Below are 24,276 nucleotides of genomic sequence, written 5' to 3' on the forward strand. Positions count from 1 at the left end.
GATGGAATGTACAGCTTGGAATAGGAAAAGAACATGAGTTTTCCAGTCATGGATTCCTACCCTCCAGTCTAAGTTCTGCCACCTATTAAAGTGTAAAATTGAAAAGTAATTAATCACTGAGGTCTTCATTTACCCATATGTACAGTTAATACCTTTAAATACAGTTGTGAAAAGCACTGAATTTAAATGAAGTCATGTAAATATATCATCTGGTACAATGCAGTCACCTTCTCATTAGAACAGCATACTTAAATTGGACTTTTCAAAAGGAACACTATTAAGCAAAAAACGTAGAAAGCTGCAAATCCATCAAAAATTTGGCACACTGTGTATAAGTTTCTATTTTCAAAATTACTCTGGTTAGGGTTTGGCTAATTACACACTGACTAACATTCCTTCTGTCCCCTTGAACTTTAACACCATAAGATGATTAGACTCAGATACTCAACCAGCTAGTATGAAACAGTTTTAGAGCTGAAAATACAGTTAGGCTTGGGATGTCTCTCTGATATATTAACCAGATACATTCATTAGTTTATTCACTCATTCAACACACAATTTTTTGAGAAACATCTAGCATGTATCAAAGATCTGACATAGTGCTAAAAGCAGAAGATACAGTAGCAAAAAAAATAACATCTCTTCCTTTAGGATTTTATCATCTAGTAGGGTGATCACATACTAAATTATATTACACAAATATATCAAATTATGAATGGTCATATTTGTTAAGAAAAAAGGGGTTATTTATCCTTTACCAGCATGTTCTTTGGAATCAGGGAAATATTATCTAAGGAAGTAATAATATGTGATCTGGAGATCAAATAGATTTGTGTAAGAACAAGGGTAGGGGGAGGAATACTCAGGTAGAATAAACTGGAATTAATAAATGTCCTGAATAGGAGGGCACATGGCAAATTTCAGAAGGTAAAAGAAGACAATAAGTAAAAAATGAGGTAGACAAATGTAGATTATTAGGGGATTTGTAAGTAATACTAAGCATCTTGGGCTTTATGTCAGTGGAAAATGTCTTTATGTTATTGAGAACCCATGAAGCGTTTTAAGCATGGATTGATACAATCAAGTTTGTGTAAGAAAAAAATCATTTTAACTGTTAAAAGAAAGATAGACTGAAAGAAAGAAGATTGGATGAAGATACATCTATATTTGGAAATATGGGTCATTTTACTAAGTTAACATATTACTTCCAATTTTTCAAATCTCTCCTGTATTGGTTTTAAGTCCACAGCCTTGCTATAACCTTAGGAATTTCAGAAAAGATACAATAAATTAGGAACTATGTCTTGATGATCACCTCACAATACAATTTGTCTGCATCAGATACTTTAGTCAAAATATGGATATGTGACAGAGAAGAGTTAAAATTGTATTTGATCAAATCAAATCAAACACAAACTTCTGCTTGCAGAATAGTAACGGATGAATATAGTAAAATATTAGCATCGGTGTTTTTATATCCTTGGGTTTTATCGAGCATACTGGAAGTTTTTTGGGGGTTTTGGGTTTTTTTTTGTTTTTTTTTCATACTGGAAGTCTTATTTTGCACATTTATGGGTGTGTTTTGCTGAGCTGCCCTAAGGATGCAAACAGCATTTGTTGATTAAAATTAGGTCCAGTTAATAGCAGTTAGCATACCTCAGTGTCTCTGGAATTGAGGATGGGTGAGAAGGTGAGGGGAGCTGGTAAATAAGAGGATTAATCAAATTATTTGGGTTGCACCATTGAGGTTCGAAGATGAAAGAAGTAGATTTCCTGTTAATAGAAGGTGAAGTTCTCCATTAGTCTGTGTGTGTACATTGTTAGGGTTCTATTTTTATCTCTCCCAATTATAAAAGTTCTATTTGAATTTTTTCACATTTGCTTAGTCATTTTTACATGATTTGCCTAAACTGCTTTCTTGTCAAAAGCTGTTAAAAGCTTTGGAGTTGAAGAATACATTTGCAAAAGGGATTTTCAAAAGCCTTACGAAGGCAAAAATTATTTATAATTATACCACAAAGAGAAATGTAGACCTTGCTGTTGAATAAAGTCAACAATGACTAAATTCTGTTTAAATGATGCATAAAAAGAACGTTATGGTAAATCTGTTTTTTTATGTTTTTCCTTATATATACTCACCCTACAGAAATTGAATGATTGCTGACATTTATAGTATAGTACAAATTTTATTAAAATATGAAGCAATTTTTTCATGTAGATGCATTTTTATTAATATTCATTATTTAAGACTAAAAATAAAATAACCTTAAAATGGTTCACATCACATAAGTATAGTCTGGTGGATACCAGACTTGCAGTGATGAATTATAGAAAAAAATAATGACTTTTGGGAATTTTGTTATTATTATTTTATTCCTAAAATGTTTATTCATAATTACTATGTTTTACTAAGAATAACTAAAAAAGTACTAACATATTTTGTTGATGCCTAGGCATAGTACTTAGTGTTCAATCTTCATATTTTAGTATTAAAATATGTCATAACTTTACATTGGTTAAGATTTTAGCTCTTAAATATGCATAAAGATGCCATATGGGTAGAGGTACATATAAAACAAGTGTCCTCAAGACACTTGACTTCCATCTGGCTAAAATTTGTCATAATATATGGATTTTGTTAGAAGGAGACATTACCCTGCTGTGAGCCAGAAAATGGTTGTAAAGTATACACAAATTCCTCATATTTACATTGCAAATGTTGCCCCATAACATGTAAATGGAATGACTGGCACCACTGTATTCAGTGGTCCTGGTAAAAGAACTCCACACTTGTGTATAAATGGAAAGGTTATTTGAAACTTTACTTTTTTGTAAACACACACACAAAAAACAAAACTTTATTGTTGAGAATCTTAAGATCTTCTTGAAAACATTAAGAGAGTAAATTACTTCTATATGAATACAGCATATTCTTTATCAAGCTCTTTGGATGCATATTCAGAGAAACTGCTTGAGTTTTCTCCTTATACATCTTCAATCAATAAGCATCTCTTTACACATAATGAAATTGGAATATGGTCTTTGATTTCACATTTTATTTCTACCACCATTGCACTCTACCTGCTTTCTATTACCTGGAAAACTTTCCCAGTGCTAACTTATCTTTACTGCCACCATTTCAAAAGGTGGAGGTAACTTTAGCCAGTAAAAAACATATAAGCACTGGGGAGCCGTTTGGCAAATAAACTGAAATAAAGAGTAACAAATAGCAGGTGTTCCATATTATAGCTCTTAGGATTTCCTGAGGGTTTATTTCTTAGATCATCACCCTGACCCATTCTTCTCAATTAAGTGAATATCGTTTTTTCAGAATCATCTTCAAGAGCATGGAAAGAATAACTATGTCCAATGGAATAAATATAACTCTAAATATGTGAAAATTATGCGCCCACTTTACCTGTTCTAACTTGTGAAATCTCTTGACGTTAGTTCACTTTCACTTGACTTAGTGAATACTTTGTGGCAAGTATAATTATTTTAATTTTAATTTTAATTTTAATTTTAATTTTACAGATGAATAGCTGAACTTTTACAGATGAATAGCTGAAGTGATTCTCTTAATGTCATAGGTTGGGCCAAGATTTCAGCCCCAGAATGTCTGTTTCAGAGCCCATGCCATTAAGCACTGAGTGCCCCTGCTTTACTGGTTAATTTTGTGGTGCTGTTTTAAATAGAAGGGAATTGCTCCCTGTTAAAACAAAACACAGGAGTTCACATAGCTCACTAATATTCTGAAATTTGACCATGTAATCTCTGACTAATAGAATAGTATTCAAAGTTTGCAATTCAAAATACTGCCATGTACTTACTATATTTCACCTTCTTTTATTATACTATTATGATATTTTGAGTATTTGGGGAAACATCTTTATTTCCACTTAACAACTATAATAATCTATAGCCTATTATCTAAAATATTCAAATAATTCAAATAAATCACTATGATTTAAGAGACTTTAGTTTGTTGAAAATATATTAATACATGTTCATTATAATTTTTAATAACAAATATAAAGAGAAAAATAATTTCAAAACCATCTGTGTCTCCATCACAGATGTATATTCAGAACAAAATGTGATGGAAACATCAATCCTTTACCCCCCACCCACTCCCAAACACAGAAAATTCGTTATGAAATTCTCTTATATTAAGGGTAAAAAGGAGAATAAATGGTCTTTTGATCTCTGCAAAATTGTTTGACCTATGCAAGTTTCTTAACCTCTTTGTATACCATCTTAAAAGTACGAAGTTCTTCTAGATGATCTTTAATGATAATGTTTCCTTACTGGATGAAAAATATAATATAATATGGACTAGGATATAGTGTAGCCATTGAAAATCATTGGCACTGGTTTTGAGTAGGAAATTCATATTACAAATACAGTACTTTAAAATAAAATACTTATAGGAAGATAGATGATCTTACTTACAAATATGCTACCAAATTAAAACCTGGTAAATATAAAACATGAATTTTTCATATCTATAGTCTTATATATGGAATCAATTGTAAAAACACAAACAACACAAATAAATAACTTCAGCATTCTATCAAACACTTGAGTTACAGTTTACAATAAGCACTCTTGTTCACATGGACCTACAGGTAAATTGTAAACAATGTGGAGTCTAACATTTTACAATTAAAATGAAAAATACTTTAAAATCATTTATGGGAAACTAATATTTATTACATAAATCATGATTTTAAACTAAATGTTAAGAGGTATGTCTATGAAAAATGGATATTCCAAAAATGAAGTATAAAATATAAACATATATTGTTCCTTTTCTTATCCTAATCTATAATTTATCTGCATGTTGTTATAGGTTATTGCTATAACACCATGGCTATATTTGCTTCTCTCACACTTTTTTTTCAACCATAGCTTCCCCCGCCCCTTCCCGACACACAAAAAAGAATATATTTAAAAGTAAACTATCAATGCTTTACCTTAAATCAGATAAATAACCCAAGAGAACTGATTAAACAATTTATAACATTAGGTTTCTATGGACTTAGAATTACAGATGGAATTATCCCATTTGATATTAGAAATGGGATGCATAGTATATGATTTTTAAGTCTCCCCAGATATATTTTCTACATTGAAAAAGTAATACTTTAAACTCTTTTTGTAGGATAGAGAGGGCAGTACTAGGGATGACATATTATCACAGAAGTAAGCCTCTCAACCCTCAATATTTATCTGATGTCAAAGGCTGCAGGTTCAATGCATCATACATTTATGTGATCAAGTAAATTGCTAGAAGCAAATTTGACATTAAGATGATAAACATGGCTATTAACAGAAATCAGGGTCTACAGTAATCAGATCCAGTAAGCTAATTAATCTTAGCTCTGTCACAAAGATTCCTTGAGACTGGAATGATAACATAAAGCATCAGCAGCACATTTCAAACAATATGGCCTTCCATCTTCTATGTGATATACATAAGCTGGACAGGGCCATGGTGACTGGGATTAAATGTTCTTCATTTTAGAGTCTATTCTGGGAATCTGGATAGGAATGCATTATTAGGCTGTCCCTTTCAGACAGTCAGAATTGTAAAATCATCAAAGTAACTGACTGTTATCATAAATAGGATCAGTTTTTAAAGTTATTAATGACTTTAAGCAGAAAAAGTAAAGAAACAAATCATGTCTGGTCCGGACTGAAATGGTCTCTGCAGATCATGCTGAGATTATAGTGTGCAGAGTGGTAGCATTCTTTCTGTACCAACCAACACAGTCCAAATGGGGAATTTATTTATTTATTTGTTTGTTTGTTTGTTTATTTATTTATTTATTTTTGAGACAGAGAGAGACAGAGCATGAACAGGGGAGGGGCAGAGAGAGAGGGAGACACAGAATCTGAAACAGGCTCCAGGCTCTGAGCGGTCAGCACAGAGCCCGACGCACGGACCATGAGATCATGACCTGAGCCGAAGTCGGACGCTTAACCGACCAAGCCACCCAGGCGCCCCCCAAATGGGGAATTTATAGCCAGTGCTACATACACACTAGTCAACTTCATAAAGGAAGATAATCCATCCACCTACGCAACTCTCTCTTTATACTAAAGATTACTACCTCACATAATTTGATTGAAAATGGATAAATACATTTTCTTAACAAAACATATAAAAATGGTCTTTTGATTTTTAAAAATAAAGACCCGTGTGAAACTGATGCATTTCTGGTACAGAGTTTTAAAAATCTTCCATAAATTGAATAAAAATTCCGACATCTTATCTTTTACTAGAATGAATGAAATGATTTCATAAATGTTGAGGCATTTGTTTCCAGAAAGGGCAGATTTCTTGGTTTCTTAGATCACAACCAATGTGTAGTAACATTCTATGTCTTCTTATTTTTTGTTTAAAAGTTTTCTAACCATGGGCCAGAGTAAAAGGAAAGGTAGATAGCTAGTATCCAACATATACTAATAAACTTCATACTTTTCAGTGGATTGTCAAAGATTATAATAAATAACTGCCCATGCATACTTATCAAGAAATGCTATATAAAACATTAGATATTCTAAATATTCTAGAAGTTTGGAGGCAACCATCTTTGAAAGGCTTTTCTAGTATTTAATCAGCCTTATTTTATAAAATTATTTATGTGTAACCTGAATATATTTTGCTACAAGTTAAGACTTTTATTTTATTTTATTTATTTTATTTTAATGTTTATTTTTGAGAGAGAGAGAGAGAGAGAGAGAGAGAGAGAGAGAGAGACCATACACATGAGTGAAGGAGGGGCAGAGAGAGGGAGACACAGAATCTGAAGCAGGCTCCAGGCTCTGGGCTGACAGCACAGAGCCCAATCCGGGGCTTAAACCCACAAAACTGTGAGATCATGACCTGAGCTGAAGTTGAATGCTTAACCACACAGGTGACCCTAAGACCATATTTTATAGCTTTAACCTTTACAAAGATTAGAATAACTCCTAATTTTATAACACATGAAACTCCTTCCTATGTTTGAACTCATTTTAACTTTCTCCTCAGTCTTCTTTTCTTTAGATTCAATATACTCCCAATTAAATAATTCATCACATTTTCCTGATCCACCAATCATTTTGAATCCATTCCTCAATTTCTTCTATCCATTTTAAAATAGAGCAATTCCAACTGAACCTGATACTCTACTAATTAACAATGCTTGAGGCAGGTTATTTTTCTATTTTTTCATATCTTTCTCTAGCTAAGATTAACTAAATTTGTGTTTGTTTTCAATGTTATTTTCCTGATATTTTCTCGTCTTTGGCATTCTTGAGACAAACTATTCATATACCCCTGTAACTGAAATTTCTCTGGATTCTGTGACATCAAAGCAGTAAGAGAATGTAATTACATAGGATCATCATCTGAAAAAAACAAACAAACAAACAAAAACTGTGTGCCTACTCATTAAGATCAAAACTCAGATACATTATTTATAAAATATGTTTAAATTAAAAGAAACAAAAAAATACGTCACTGATTCTTCCTCCAAAAATATATCTTATAGGCCTAGTTAGTACAATAAAACAGTCCTGTCATTTTCAACTTCTTAATTAGAAACTGTTCCTTTCTGTGAGGATTTCCTTAACAGCCAACAAAAATCCATACAATACTGGAAGATGTTCCCACCCGCCCAGCAGGCACTTCTCACTTTTCCATTGAACATTCCATATGCATCCATCAAGTCATTACAATATTCCACATATCTGTCAATCTTTGCCAGGCTATCACATACAAGCATGCACCCTAAGATGATTCTTATGAAAAATTCATAAACATTTTCAAGTTACAAATTCTTCTCATTCAAAATAAGATTTAATGGCAACAGTTTTCCGAAGAAGTTAATGAGAACTCTTCTCTATTAATAAATGAGCTCAGATATGCAAGTGCCCTATGATTTCACCAGGCACTCTAGTTGGGAATATATTCAACACCAATTCACGTCCAGGTTTCTTTTGTTTAGGTGCCTAAGGCTATGTCTTCCTGGCTGTCAGTAATCTGATAAAAATATCAAAATTCAGTCAATGTGGATGAAGAATGATTTAACTGTAATGACCATATCCAACCCACTGGTTGATTTTTACCATACTTTGCAGGGAGAATATCAAGTGATATTTTTTACCCCTTAAATCAAGTCAGATTTGGGACAGCTAACCTGGTAAATTGAATCATCTGATTAGTATGCCTGGTTGACAAAGGGCAGAAACTGAAAGACTCTCCACATAAATGGGAAATCTTGTCCAAATGGCAAGCATGTCTGTAATCACTCAATCTGCTCTCATTGGAGGAGGAAGAAGCTAAATTAAAGCTAGAACAGATGCATTTTCAGGCACTTGTTGAGAATCCTGGTTAAGTCTGCACCCCCTCCCAGCTTTTTATTCTGAATTTTTTTAAGATTTCAATAGAAATGAAAATAGACCACGACTAATACTTACATACTAATCACTTGACTTCTCCAGATGTTAATCATTTTCCCCACATTTGCTTTATCTTTCGTATCTTTCTCATTCTGAACCATTTGCAACTAATCTAAAACATCTTTTTTAGCTGTAAAGAACCATGATTGAAGCAACGGTGGTGCTAATAACTGAAAGAAGGCATCTTAAAGTAAAGGTTCTTCCATTAATACAGATAATTTAATGAGCTATGGGGATCAGATAGCACACAGGGTTTGGGGTAGCCCAAACTGCCCTAGCTTTCCTGGATAATATCATGCGTGGCATCAGGTAAGCCTCAAATTTTCAAAGACTTTGTTACTGTAAAGCAGTGACTATTCCCACACATCACAGTTATTTTGTAAAGATTTGGAGTGTTTACATGAAATAATGTATCTGAAAATTACAATCACAAGGGATATCATTCACATAGATACATTTTAAGAATCTCCAGTGAAAACAGGAATTGTTGCTTTATCACAGTTACAACACAACAACAATAATGGGCATTTATGGAACATTTACTAAAGGCCAGGTGATATAAAGACAACACTAAGATACTGATTTCACAAGGAAGAAAATTAAGTCTTAAAGATGTTAAGGGATAAAAGACTGACTCATAGCAATTCAGTGGCAGAATAGTGACTCAAACCTATATAATTGAACAGATTCTATACTCTGGCCATGGGATGTGAGTTAGGAAATTTATTAGAAGTAGCAAACAAACAACTGATACAAACACCACTAAGGCCAAAATAGGGAAGAATTCAAATCTGTCTTTAGCCACCTCTTCTACACTAGCCCCATTACCCCAGATACAGTATTCCTACCCTTTTGCCTATGCTAAGGGTATGAAATTAGTGTTAAACTGATATCAATTACCTTTCAATAAAATATTTATAAATTATGTATAGTAATATCTTAAATTACTCATTAAGTATATGAAATAGTAACTTTTAATTTCTAGCATTTAACTGATATAATTTATGCTAAAGAGGCCTTCCCCAAACCTCTCAAATTACATGAACATGGTCTCATATTCTGCCCATTTGTAAAGTGCCATCTGCATACATGTGTTTCCCAGTTACAGGGCAAAGGGCTTTAGAATTGCACTTTCTAATCAATCAGAATTTTAAGCAAGTTCAAATTAATTGAGAAACAAAATTATTTCTTGGCTTATTAGTTGCCAGATCCATATGTGATCTTATTTTTAAAACAGATTGTATTGGGGTACCTGGGTGGCCTAGTCCGTTAAGCATCTGACTCTTGATTCTGGCTCAGTTTATGATCTCACGGTTTGTGAGTTCAAGCCACCATGGTTTGTGAGTTCAAGCCCCGCGTTGGGCTCTGCCCTGACAGCATGGAGCCTGCTTGGGATTCTCTCTCTGCCCCTTCCTGGCTCTTGTGCACACACACACTCTCTCTCTCTCTCTCTCTCAAAAATAAATAAGCATTAAAAAAAAGTATATATACATATATATATGTATATATATATATATATATATATATATATACACACACACACACACGTATATATACATATATATATACATATATATATATGTATATATATATAATAGATTCTACCTATTTTCTGATTAAAACACACAAATGATAAAGCTAAGCAAAATAAAAGAAAAAACTCTACATATTTAGTAAGTCATACTAGGTATTTTGTAAAATCCCAAGAAAACTATTTGTATACATGTTTGCTAATCATCACATAAAAAATACCATTTATAGCCATGTTTCACTTCATTATTTCCAACAGATTACTCTATTTGGCTCAGACATCTGTGTTTCCAATTTAGCATAAAACACTCTGTCATTTAGCTTTGCTAAGAAGGTTAGACAATAAAGAATCCAGAATATTATAGATAATTTTGAAATTTCATAAATTAAATTATTTTTTGTGATCCCATCAATAAATCTTCTGATCCAACCAGACTCACATCAAAACATGTTGAAATAAGGACTATAAATAATAAAACATACAGAATATGTCAGCACATATAATAACACAGGAAGCCAAAGTGGGCTGATTTGCTTCATTTGTTTACTATTCAAAATTAAAAACAAAAATTTAATCCAGGAACATGTGTGAAAGGCTTAGATAATTTCCTACAGAGTCACATAACACTCAGTAATAAAGGATGTGAAATAGGTACAAAAATGCTTGTCTACTTGTAATACCATAGTAACTTGGGAGAAAAGCCAATTCCCATTTTAAACTCTAGATATTATAAATTTATTTTTTACTAGTTCTTTCTTAAGGAATCCTTCAGCTTGCAAAATTTACAAAACTGAGTTTGATGCCACTCAAAATATAAGGTGAAGAAAAGTGTTAACACTGTTCTTTTCTTAGCAGAACTGAAATTAAATTTTAGATATTATCACAGATGTTTTAATATCCATAATGCCATCACCAAGTTGTAATATTGTTCAGTTATAGATATGTTACTATTTAAAGGCAAATAAATTGTATTAGAACAATCATTAATTTGGATATTGGATGTCAAGTAAGCATAGCAAGTTACAACTGTAAGGGATTCTTTTGCATTTCAATGACTGATTTTATATATGATGGAATTTCATCCTAAGATTGCTTGAAAAATTCTTAGTGTGAGAATCATAAAAGAAGTTTGATCTAAATAATTTATTTGCTTATAACAAAACAGGCCTGATAGGTAAGGATAGTAATTTTAATAACCTAATAGATTTAGATAAAAACAAAAAGAACACTATAATTGAACATTTAAGAATGAACATGATCTTGTGGAAGAATCTCCTGATAGCCCTTGCTCAATTATGAATACTAGTCCAAATTGAACTCTTCTATTATACTGCATATGTTTCTGGGATTATAGAGACTCTAATTTTTCTAAATTTCCAATATAAACTTGTTAAAATGTGGAATTATTCCAAAATGAATGAACTATTAGTGTTGTAAGAGCATTAAAAAATTTAGTTGTTGGATGACTATAATATTCAAATAATGCACTTATTATTAATTTAAGAAAATTCAAGGGGCACCTGGATGGCTCAGTCAGTTAAGTGTCCAACTCTTGATTTTGGCTCAGGTCATGATCTCACAGTTTCTCCCAGCTGACATTGTGGAGCCTGCTTGAGATTCTCTCCTTCTCCCTCTGCCCCTCCTCTGCTTGTGTGTGCGCTCTCTCTCTCTCTCTCTCTCTCTCTCTGTCTCTGTCTCTCTTTCTCTCTCTCTCAAAATAAATAAATAAACTTAAAAAAAGAGAATTCATAAGAAATTTATTATACTAAATGAGATTACTAGGTGTAATCTAAAATGCAATACAAGAGAAATTATACCAAAAAAATTACATAAAGACTGAGTAAAATTTAGAAATCCAACTCTAGTAAATAAAAATAACTTTCATTTTATCTGTAATAGAAAGGCTTTTTTCAAACTACACATTATTAAAACCACAAAAGCTTTATTTTTAACTATAATATATATTGGGCTATAAAACCTTCCCAACAGCTTTTGTATAAACACAGTAAATATATATTTTCAGTTAAAAAGCAATTTAATGAATATTTATGAGAGTAATAAATTAACTTCTATGTTAATAATTACTTATTAAAATAATATTTTATTGACTGTATATTATTTTCAAAGTTCAAGTGAGAATAATTTAAGTTTGCAAAGCTGGGTTAAGGTTTTATAGCTTATTAAAGGTTAATTTGTTATAAAAACAGGAAGTCTATTGAATTCAAAACCAGCTACAATACATTGTGTAGCTGTAATTTTAATTACATAAATTTTAGGGAGAGGTATTTTTTTTGCCAAACAAATATTAATTTTTTCAATGATATTTCTCTCCTAGAAGTAATTTAACTCTGTCTCCACATATATTAGAGCAACAGCAAATGAGTAATATCCAAGCTGCTGCCTAGGATTCTTTAGCAATGGGTTCCTCAGCAAGATAATAATTAATTTATTTTTATTAAGAGAAAGAGAGATGGAGAGAAAGAGGAGAGATAAGAGCCAAATAGACAGTAATTAATAATTAGACTTTTTTAAAAAGTGGCTTTTTAAAAACTTTGTTAAGTTTAGAGCCAAGGATTTATTTACTTTTTAATTCTTTAATTTTGTTAACACCCTATATGAAATTTCAACACAGAAATGAAAAGAACTGTGTCAAAATCTCAAGGTCAACGTCAGCTGCAGGATAGTCTAAATTCAAATATGTAAGAAACTCTTCAACATCATAATAATTCCTAAAATAATCTAAACTCGCTACTGAAGTACTGAGCCTTACTTAGAACTAACAAAGCAGGGATTATACGATTTAGTGAATAACGTGGGACTTGAACTCACAACTCTGAGATCAAGACCTGAACTGAGATGAAGAGCCAGATGTTTAACCAACTGAGCCACCCACACACACCAGATCCTAGACGTTTGACTGCACGGAATAGTGACCATTAAGGAAATGGAACGCAAATCGAAAATGCAGTACATAGTAAAATATTTTGGTGTGATTAAATAAAATATTAGCTTACTTTCAAATTGTGCTTAGTATGTTCTAGACATTGTGTTGAATATTTACATGCATTATTTCAATTAATTTCTACAATAACCTTATGACTTAGGCAATTTCATTAAGTTTTTGGAGCCATACATGATTAAATTCATAATAAATTTAAACTTTGTACATGTTTACGCTACTTCTCTGTAAATATAATTTTAATTTTCAAAATATTATTCTCATTTTATGCAATTCTATCACATCAAAAAAAGTTTGTGCATAAAAATGAACACTGAAGAATGTAAAAATTGAAAGTATGTACTATCCTGTTAGGTCATTGTTTATATTCATCCTTAACAGTCACTTTATATTTATTTTAACATTCATTTCTCCACTTATTTGTATCTGTCTTATTCCACACAAAAACATTAAAGAGGCAAGTTTAAGTTTTGTGTTTGAGATTCAAATTATGCTACATGGTATCTAGATAATTCTTATTGCTAAATAATGCAAAAGCTCAATCTTGAGAGATAATATTTCTTTAATTGATTTATCCAATAAGTATATTATTATCTTCAGTTCAAATCTGCAAGTTTGAGACAGCTGCCATTTTCCCATTACTGAATTCATGTCCCTACTCATTAGAATCTCATTTGGATTTTAAGGGCTTAATAAAAATAAGTAATATTTATTAAGAATTATAATGCATTTTCAAATTTGATGCTCACACAGCTTAAGAGTTGGGATTATTTTTATCACAACTATAAAGATTTTTTAGAAAAGAAAGAGAAAAACAAACAAAACCTCTAAGACTTCAGAGGTGTTAGATAATATCCTAAAGTCACATAACCATCAAGAAGAGCTATAGGACTTGAGCCTGTTTCCACCACCCTTGCATCCTGTCATGCTGTGTTTCACGATTTAAAACAAGTTACCAGGAAAAAAAAAAAAAAAAAAAAAAGAGGTTAGAGTGGGAGAGAGCCAAAGCATAAGAGACTGTTAAAAACTGAGAACAAACTGAGGGTTGATGGGGGGTGGGAGGGAGGGCAGGGTGGGTGATGGGTATTGAGGAGGGCACCTTTTGGGATGAGCACTGGGTGTTGTATGGAAACCAATTTGACAGTAAATTTCATATATTAAAAAATAAAAAAAATAAAAAAAATAAAAAAAAAAAAACAAAAAAAAAAAACAAGTTACCAGGGCGTCTGGATGGTTCAGTCGGTTGAGCATCTGACTTCTGTTCAGGTCATCAGGTCATGATCTTGCTGTTCCTCATTTCAATCCCCACATCAGCCTGTCTGCTGTCAGCACGGAGCCTGCTTTGGATCTGCTGGCCCCCCTCTGTCTACCTCTCCCTGGCTCACACTCTCTCTCAAAAATAAATAAACATTTAAATTGTAAAAAAAAATAAAAATAACAAATAAAATGATTTGCCTATTGAACATGGAGCAAATAGGGCAGATAGAAAAGACAAGGACACCTATCTCTAGCAGGAGAAAAAAAAAGTTGTCAACCATACAGAGGAGGAGAGGGAAAAACTGGAATGTTTAAAAAGTAGCTCAGGATTACCACAAAGTCATGTTATTGCCATAATAGACATCTATATTGGTGAGCCCAAATAATTGCCAAAAGTTAAAATATATCTAAAGCTTACTCTTGCAGATTTTAGAGTAATACGTTATATATAAAGTATTTCTGAAACATGCGTAACTTTAGGGAATGAACTAGAAGAAATCAGTTGTTTTTTTCCTTGATTTTTCCCTCACTCCCTCCTTGTCCATGACTTCTGTTTTTCCCATTCTTTATTTCTTGCTTTTCTTAATTTATGCCATAACCTTTAGTTACAAGAAACAACATGCTTTCTACCTTGTGGTGCCAAACATGCGTGAATACATGGGTATTATTTCTGTTAACCATATAACAAGATATACTCAAAAATCTAATACATGATGTCACTTGTTATGATTTTTTAATATTCAAATGATCAGTAAATTTAATTAAACTATATTATCACATAGGTAAAATACAGACATGATTTCTAAATTTTGGGGTTCATTCACTATAGACTTTGAAGATTTGTAGATATACCTTCATTTAGTTATTTTTTTAATGTTTATTTATTTTGAGAGTGAGAGTGAGAAAGCATGAGGTGAGGAGGGGCAGAGAGCCAGGAGACAGAGAATCCTAAGCAGGCTCCCTGCTCTCAGTGCAGAGGCCTACTGCAACTGCTGGGCTCCATCTCAGGAACCATAAGATCATGACCTGAGCCAAAATCAAGAGTCAGGACATTTAACCGACCGAGCCACCCAGGTGTCCACACTCATTTGGTTTTAAGCCACTAAAAATACTTTAATATTAGGAATTAGAATATTAGGATCTGAAGCATTCGATTAATTGTTCTTCTTTTATTTATTTTTTTTATTTTCTTAATGTTATTTATTTTTGAAAGAGACAGAGAGAGACTGAGCACGAGCAGGGGAGGCGAAGTGAGAGGGGGAGACAGAATCCAAAGTAGGGTCCAGGCTCTGAGCTGTCAGCACAGAGCCCGACATGGGGCTCAAACTCGAGAACCATGAGATCATGACCTGAGCCAAAGTCAGATGCTTAACTGACTGAGCCTCCCAAGCAGCCCAGTTATTCTGGTTTTAAACTCGCTTTCTTAAAGTCTGATTGCTAAATGGCAGAATAGTGACACACTCCGAAGTTTTTTCGTTATAACTTATGATTGAAGTTGTATTCCAACAAAAACTACTTAACTTTTGTAGATACGGTAATATTTAGTCTAAGTTATTTAGAAAAATAACTAAAATCAATCAGTGGAAAATGGAAAGCGTTCTGCTTAAAAAAGAAAAACAAAAACAAAAAACCCCAGTAGATTTAGCTTTTAAATGCATTAAACCATTGTTTTCTGATTTTATGTTCTAGTCCTGACCATGTTTTCTGTGCTCAACAGAGCAGCTCTGGGGTCTTATAATCACAAAATATGCAGCACTGTTCTTTTGTAATTACTTCTGAGAACTGGGTTGAAGTGCCTCATTAAATCAGTCAGTGAGCAAGTATACCCTTTGTAAGTATCAAGATAGTGTTTGCTTTTATTTTCTTAAAATATTTTCAAAAATTATCTTAAGAAAAAAGCAGGTTTGCTTCCATATACAAAACTACACCTGAAAACACTATGCAACAATGCTGATTTAAATATTTTTTCATCTGAAATATTCATATAGTGCCACATAAATAGATCTGCTAGGATCATTAATACCAGAAAAAATTATAATGCATTAAAATCCAATGAAGGAGGGTTTTTTTGGGGCACCTGGGTGGCTCAGTCAGTTAAGTGTCCAACTTCAGCTCAGGTCATGACCTCCCAGTTTGTGAGTTCGAGCCCCGCGTCGGGCTCTGTGCTGACAGCTCAGAGCTTGGAGCCTGTTTCAGATTCTGTGTTTCCCTCTCTGACTCTGCCCCTCCCTGCTCATGCTGTCTCTTTCTCTTTCAAAAATAAATACACATTTAAAAAAATTAAAAATAAAAGGGGGTTTTCTCTTTTTTCCTATTTTTCCAGCCTTATTGCCACATCACGCATAAGATTGTACCGATGTGGACCACACACACACAAGATATACCATGAATATTTTATCTCTGGAAACTATTGAATCCTTTTACATTGTTATATTATTGTACTAGGCAACACATATTTTGATGCTATTAATTAAATGCATATTTTAATTTTAGGAAATAAGAAATTAAATTTTAGGTTTACCAACTTAAACTTCTACCACTTGAAGTAAATGCTGTTAATTATTAAGTAGAAGAAAAAGAATTCTTTTTAAATGTAGTTATCATAGGGATTGAATTAATGTCATCAGAAAAAAAAAGGATACTGGAATAAATGGAACAAAGTATAGTTCAGCAAATCTGAAAAGCATTCGTATACTTCACGTGAAGTTATTTCAACTATAGTGTTTCTCAGCATTTACTTTACCTAAACTAGAAGATTTCTTATTGATCATCCAATTGTCCATTTGTTGAATATTGATTGGTAAATCACTAATATCTATAGATTTTTCTAAATCTCCAACTCAACAATTTAAATTTGATTATTTTGTAGGTTAAGTAAACAGTATGAAGCTTACTTTTCTTTAAATAATGCTCCTCATTCCTAATCTGTGGGAAACATTCTACTCAAAAGTATAAACACCTGACAGTTGTTTCCTACCTCTCATTTCCCTCCAGGCTCTTCTGAGGGGTCTACCTGTCTGTGTAAGGATGCCTTAGGAACTTAAGTGGTAGTTGGTCAAGTTTCACACTTGGCCAAACAATGTGCAATTCATATTAAAATATAAATCTTATCGGATGAATAGAAAGGAAAATGATTCATTTGTAGGAAATTACAAAATCATTTGGATTCCTGAATCGTTAAAACTCTGATCATAAGGATAAAAATGTAAACAAGGAAAATTTAAAAACAGATATCTTTTTTAAGAGACTTTTTTAAAAGTTTGTTTATTTATTTATTTATTTAAGTTTATTTATTTTGAGACAGAGAGAGCACACATACACGCACCCGCACACACATGCACATGCGTGTGCAAGCTAGGGAGAGGCAGAGAGGGATGGACAGAATCCCAAGCAAGCTCAGCACTGCAAGCACAGAGCCCAACATGGAACTCGATCTAATAGAGATCATGACCTACGCTGAAACCAAGAATCATATGTTTAATCCACTGAGCCGCCCAGGCACTCCTAGCGTTTATTTATTTTTGAGATAGAAAGAGAAAGAGAGAGAGCAGGGGGAAGGGGGCAGGGAGAGAGGGAGAGAGGGAATCCCAAACAGGCTCCACGGCTCAGTGTGTAGCCCGACACGGGGCTCCATCTCACAATCATGAGATCATGACCTGAGCCTAAACCAAGAGTCAGTTGCTTAGCAGCCTGAGCAACCTACGAGCCCCTAAAAACAGATATTATACTGTGTAACACTGAGTACTAGATATGTGGTGTATGCTACTCCATTTATAAAAAACTGCAATGGCATTTGTGGATTTTTATGTGTAATTTCACCATGCAAAAAAGGCATAAGTATATGTATTTATCTGTAATTTCACTGCATACACATTTGACTCCTATAAGACGGGAGGCTGATACCTGGTGTAGACCTAGACAATGGCCCAGCCTCCATGTTCCAGCAGGATTTATACAATTTCTAGTTGTCATGCAGTATACAGTAATTTATTATTGCTTTTGTGAAAATGGCTCTAAAAAGAAAGCCAAATGCTTTTATTGCATTTATAAAATAAATTTCATACTAGAGTGCTATTCAGCAATTTGGGAATATGTGAGGGTCTTCAGATGGGCTTTACTATGTTTCAGATTGTCACTGAGAGAAATCTAAGTGAATCCATTATGACATATAAAATAATATTCTGTCTTAAAGCTTAAAGAAGTAAAGCACTTTCCTATAAAATAAACTGCTAAAATACAAAACTAAAGTAAACCTAATGCCTTTTCTCTAAGGTTTAAGCTTAAGGGAACTAGCACGAGCTAGACCTGGAGAATTGGGTTCGCTCTTCCCTGCAGTAATAAAATATGGATGTCAAGGCATATATCTAAAAGCTATTTGCATTTCATACTTTCTGCTACACCGTGTAGGGATTTTCTCATCAAACCCTTCATGGAGGCTAAATCAACACATACATAGTATTTATGATAAAACTAATAAGATCTCCTTGGCCACTGATTCTTTTTCTACTCATTTTTTAGGAGATAACATCACAATTAAGTTCCCTTTTTGCTCTATCTCAGATGCAGAGAATCCCTCACATATTTATTATTGAACTTGATTTAGTAACTACTACACAAGTAAGAACAGATTAACTTTTCTCTTCACTCCTTCCGCTGCATGTACCCAGTCCAGATGCTTATTTGGAATCATGATTAGCAGTAGTGATGCACAAAACAGTCAAGTGGTTCTCTGCCTTTTTCAACCCAGCTGTATTACTGTATTAACACACTTTCCACTTTCAGTCCCAGAATATATTTGATGGACCAGTTAAGCAAGCTCAGCTGTTACCATGCTGCACAACTTTATCTAATCAATGCTTACTTTTGCTTTACTAGGTGACTGTATATTAATGTACTATCAATGATTCCCTCAGATATCTGGGATAATCCACAGAAAACAGAGATGGCTAGAGTGGAATTTAAAAGGTTAAAGAAAGGATGCCCTGTCTTCTGCCTAGAAGATAATGCTAAGTTTGTGGTAAGGCTCTGTCTGGAGGGGGATTCTGCATAGATCTCTTGTTAAATCTACTCATGGGCCTATAAGGAAAATGATCAGGGGAAATATACCAGGCTCTTAATAATTGTGTCCCATTCTAGATAAACCACTAATTCACTACTTTGTAGATATGGCCAATGGTTTCATAATGCAAATATTCTCCGGAGAAGTCAAATACAAAGAAACCTTGCTCTGTGTTAACTCATAATCTACTGGTGAGGATTTTGAATATTTGCCCTATAAATACTTAGGATAGTTTGTGAATGCCTTATCTAACTTGAATTTTTAAAGGCTTTTTTTGCTTGTTTTGCTTATACAATATATACACAATCACTATAGAACATTTAGAAATTCAGGAAAATATGAAAAAGTAGAAATCATTCATAATTTCACCAATTCAATTCATATAATTGGCCCCTACCACACACAGCATTTTAGTCATATAGATCACTGGTATATTGAACAAGCAGGATTTATATACCAGAGGCAATGCTACTCTGTTTCCTATTGCCCACTCAAAACATACCTAGAGAAGATCCCCAGACTGCTAGATGAAGACTTCTGATAATTGGTAATTTAAAAAGTCTTATAATCAGTTTGAGTCACTTGTCTTAAATAATTAGAATACATAGTCTCACATCATGATCAAAACTCCACCCTTGACTTAAAATTTCATCTTCTTGCCCTCTGCCAGCTCAGGTCTGTTGTTGAGGAAGGAGTTACTCTGTATTCTTTCTTTCCTCATGCACTAATGATACTTATCTATAAATTGAAGGTAATAAGAGTCCCTGCTTCAATAATATGATTATTATGAAGATTAATGTGATAGTACTTAAAAAGCTTAGAAAAATATCTAGCCCATATTACTAACAATGGGAAAATATAAAGAAGTAGAAATCATCCATAATTCCATTAACCCAATTTATATAATTGGCCCCTAGAGACTGGAGTAAATAACACTGGATAGCTGTGAGCCTTTTTGGGTCAAAGGAAGGTACATCAGAACACGGGGGGCTGGGGGGTGTGGGCAGGCAAAACATTTCTTGGCCAGGAGAAAATAATCCACTCCTGCTAGTCTAGCCCAGACCAGAGAACTTCAGATTTGACCAGGCTAAAGTCAAGTAGCTTAACAAAAATATTTAATTTCTTATACTCTTCTATTTCATTAGAAAATATACCAGTTTAGATTAGTTTTGCTCTTTGGGTAGTTTTTAGGTCAATATGAATTTGTGTTACCTCTCTACTGCTCTATTCTACGTTTTCAAGAGTTGCTATAAACATCAGCACGTTCTACAGACCAGATGGACTACACAGGCAGCTACTTTGATTTATTTTTTAAAGAGCCAATAATAGACACCGTTTCTAGGTCCCAGGCAAATATATGCATGTATATATAACTATATCTATCTATAGATATAGATAGGTATTGATATTGCATAAATATATAAAGACATATATTTTTCTGCTCCAAGGTCTGGAGACACAGGCCAATCCCAACACAGACACTCCTTTCCTGCTCATTTATTAGATGCTGAGCGTCAAACTCATCTCTTACTCACAGGTTTCTCAGGTGAGTCAGCCACCAGTCTACCATGTTCCCCATATTGCAGAGGACACACATTAAGCCCTCCACATGGTTCCATTGAAGCCTTCATCACTAGGCTTGCAATGGAACTTAAATTTCTCCAAAATTTCTATTCATAAAATCTTCTTTCCCCACCATCCTCCAAACCTTTTATACCACAGATGTAAGAGGTTCAACAATAGACTGACATGGTTTTAATGTTTTCCTTTGACACATTGGTGTTGGGTAGGTCACGTTGAAACACCCACTCATATATATATTATTATTTGATTAGCTAGTTAGCTATATCTATCTACCAAAGTACTCTAACAACACACATACACTTACTTACACATTAAAGACTCATAATGTGACATGAAACTGCTTGGATGTAAATCCTTATTGTTTCATCTAACTAGCTGTTTGAGCCAGTTGCTTATTCTTTTCCTACCTCAGTTACCTCTCCTGTAAATTGAAGATAATAACGGTCCCTACCTCAACAACATGATTATTGTGAAGACTAAAAAACAACAACAACAACACTTAGAAAAGTATTTATCCCATATTACTAACATGCTATCTTTAGATGTAACAATAATATAATTATTATTATAATTATTATAAATGTCCTCTCTATAACTTGTTTGACTTAAGAGGATGCTCACATGCTGTTCAATATTCTTCTTTACCTTGTAATTATACAGTATTCAGCTATACAAATGTAGCATCATTTTCAATACTAAACTGGACATATATAACATTTCTAAAATCTGTCACATCATTGATGATCTTTATTGTCTGTTTTTTCCACTTTATAATATATTGATTAAATGGAATCATTGGATCAAAATATGATTAAGTCACTTAATACATATTGACAAATTACATTGCTAAAAAACTAATATCACATTGACACACATACACACACACACACACACACACACACACACACACACATATATATATATATGTATCAAACAATGTATTTTCAAGACTACTTTAAAATCTGGCCAATTATCTACTATCAGGCATTGATTTAAGTATAAGAGCATCCATAGAAGATAATGACAAAGAAGCATACCTGTTCTCTTGTTTCCTTACAGAGTATACAAACAGATTTCTGGAAACTTTTTTTGGCTCTAGGAAGCAAAAATCTTTAAGGGTTTTATAAAGAGAAACCCAATATATCTTCAGAACCAGAGAGTGCCGGTGCCACAACTACACTGACCATTCTTTTTAAATAGAAAAGGGAAATGAAGTAAGAATGAGCAGTAGTGGCTGTCTATCGTGGTGGTTCATTATGAGATACTTAGATAGAGCTGCTTTAATTATGTAAATGCATCTATTGGATAAGTGTTAATAAACTTCTATTTAAATAAAATAAATCAAAATTCTATTTCTCCTTAGCATATTATATTTTAATTAAATTCTTGAGCACGGTCAGTAACTGTGAAGTTATACAGTTGACAAAATCAATCTTTAAGGAGTATAAATCTTCTGGATACTTGTCTAACACAAAGCACATAGTAATTAGTCAGTTTTGATAATAGTTTCACATATGTCCTAGGAAGAGGACACTCTGGCTCTCAATTTTAGCATTCTACTACATCAGTATTATTGTGAAGAGTATGCCAATTTTATCAAGGTCCCACAAACTCATCAATACCTGGCTTAAAGTATCTTCTGTCTCAAGTAATTAATAATGACATCAACTATTTTTCTTAAAGAGTTTAATTTAAAATATTCTATTTTGGAAAGTCATCTTCATGTGATACTCTCTGACTCTGTGTGCTTCTCCTTCTCCCTCTTTCTCTGTCTCTGCTTCTGTCTCTCTCTCCACTCAGAGAGGCATGTAACTTCAACAAAACAAAATAAAATGTTCACCCCACCAGCAACAGCCATTGGACCAACCTTATAAAGTAATGGCAATTTTCCTAATTTCAGGAGTGCAATCTTATTCGTTGTATTTTTCATTTTTTGTATCCTTTTTAAGTCATCTGCATTTCCATAACTCACATCAATGACTTCAGCCTGAAAGAGAAGAAAAGACAAAAAAAGTCTTGTAGGAAGAATTCTAGCAAACTGTCCATTTAGTGTGACAAAATCATTCACAATAATTTGAAATAGTCAAAGGAGAACTATTTGCACTCTTACCTTGACCTAATCACCACAAACATGATCTTTCTATTTTTCTGTCAGGGTACAATTCTTCTGGTAACTTGAGAAAAAGTTTTAGAGTCATTTGAACCTTGCCCTCTCCCTTCTAGATAAGTTACAAACCCAATTAATCCCCTAGTGGATGACCAAGTTTGGTATATTGTATATTTATGTTTCTGAAATTTGAATCATTTTACAAAATACTACAAGATTAATTTCTTTAAATCTCAACAACAATTACACCATTCTTCGACTTGAGAACAATGTAAAGGCTTTCAATTCTTTTCCAAACTAAAAAAAGCCCATCACGTACAGCTGTTCAGGTGGTGCACATATTCAGTTGTGAATGACAACTCCTTGGGTTATGCAAGATACAACCTGTACAACCAACCATATGTGCCAGTCTGGCATTCAAAGATTTCAGAACATGATCCCAAACTACAATTTCAGTCATATTTCCCACTCCCATCCATATAGTTGTCTTATATTCTATATCAATATTTCTTATTTTTAAGAATCCCCTTTAATTACTGCTAAAATTTTATACCTTTCTAAGATTCTAATGGAATTCTCTAACATAGCTGCCCCTTTCCTTCTCCCTGAAAAGTACCACACCGAGGGCTCTATCAAACACATATTCTTATGAGCCAAGATGATTCCTTTCCGGTTTGGTTTCAATAATTTTTATTATTAAAATAGTAGTTGTTATGCTTTCCAGTGATAAAATTATATGAAATGTGCTGTTTCAAACTACAGCATATATACACTGAGGCATTAAGGAGCTAACATTAGGCATTAAGGTGGCAAACAATGAGAACAGAGTTGGGAGAATCCAGACCTCTAAATTGCCACTCTTCTCAACTGGAGCTAATTACTGTTACCAGTTTTATGCAAAGGGCCTCCATAGAACACTCGCGTGAAGAAACAATTCTGTGTTTAGAAGAACATGTGAATACCACCAAGATACCAGCATATCTGTTAGAGGAAACATTTCCAGCATGAAATATTCCCTTGGCCCTTTCATTTGCATCTGTCAAAGCTTTACTGACACATTACAGCCCATTTCAAATGTTACCTACCTGATGAACTGTATTTCCCTGTTGCCCAAGTAAATGTGCCTTCTCTACTTTGAACCTGACTCTCTTGAGGACATCACTGGACTACATATATATATGTAGATAGATAGGTATATGTAGATAGATATATGTAGATAGATAGAGAGATAGATAGAGAGATAGATAGATAGATAGATAGATAGATAGATAGATAAGATATTGTTTTTCCTCAGCGAAGGGCCCATCATGCACGTTTCTCAGCCCTCA

The 24,276-nt window shown here is 33.3% G+C and overlaps 1 protein-coding gene across 18 annotated transcripts in view; it reads right to left on the minus strand.

Annotated features, from left to right (window-relative positions):
• NAALADL2 (N-acetylated alpha-linked acidic dipeptidase like 2) overlaps positions 1 to 24,276 on the minus strand; it is a 1,331,477-nt gene that overhangs the window by 514,218 nt on the left and 792,983 nt on the right. For all 18 annotated transcript variants that reach the window (XM_042998927.1, XM_042998921.1, XM_042998913.1 and 15 more), the window contains one exon: positions 22,709 to 22,828. In XM_042998927.1, the coding sequence (XP_042854861.1) occupies positions 22,709 to 22,828 (120 nt within the window). The remainder of the gene's footprint in view (positions 1 to 22,708; positions 22,829 to 24,276) is intronic.

Source organism: Panthera tigris, chromosome C2, assembly GCF_018350195.1.
Source record: "Panthera tigris isolate Pti1 chromosome C2, P.tigris_Pti1_mat1.1, whole genome shotgun sequence".
Taxonomy (NCBI): domain Eukaryota; kingdom Metazoa; phylum Chordata; class Mammalia; order Carnivora; family Felidae; genus Panthera; species Panthera tigris.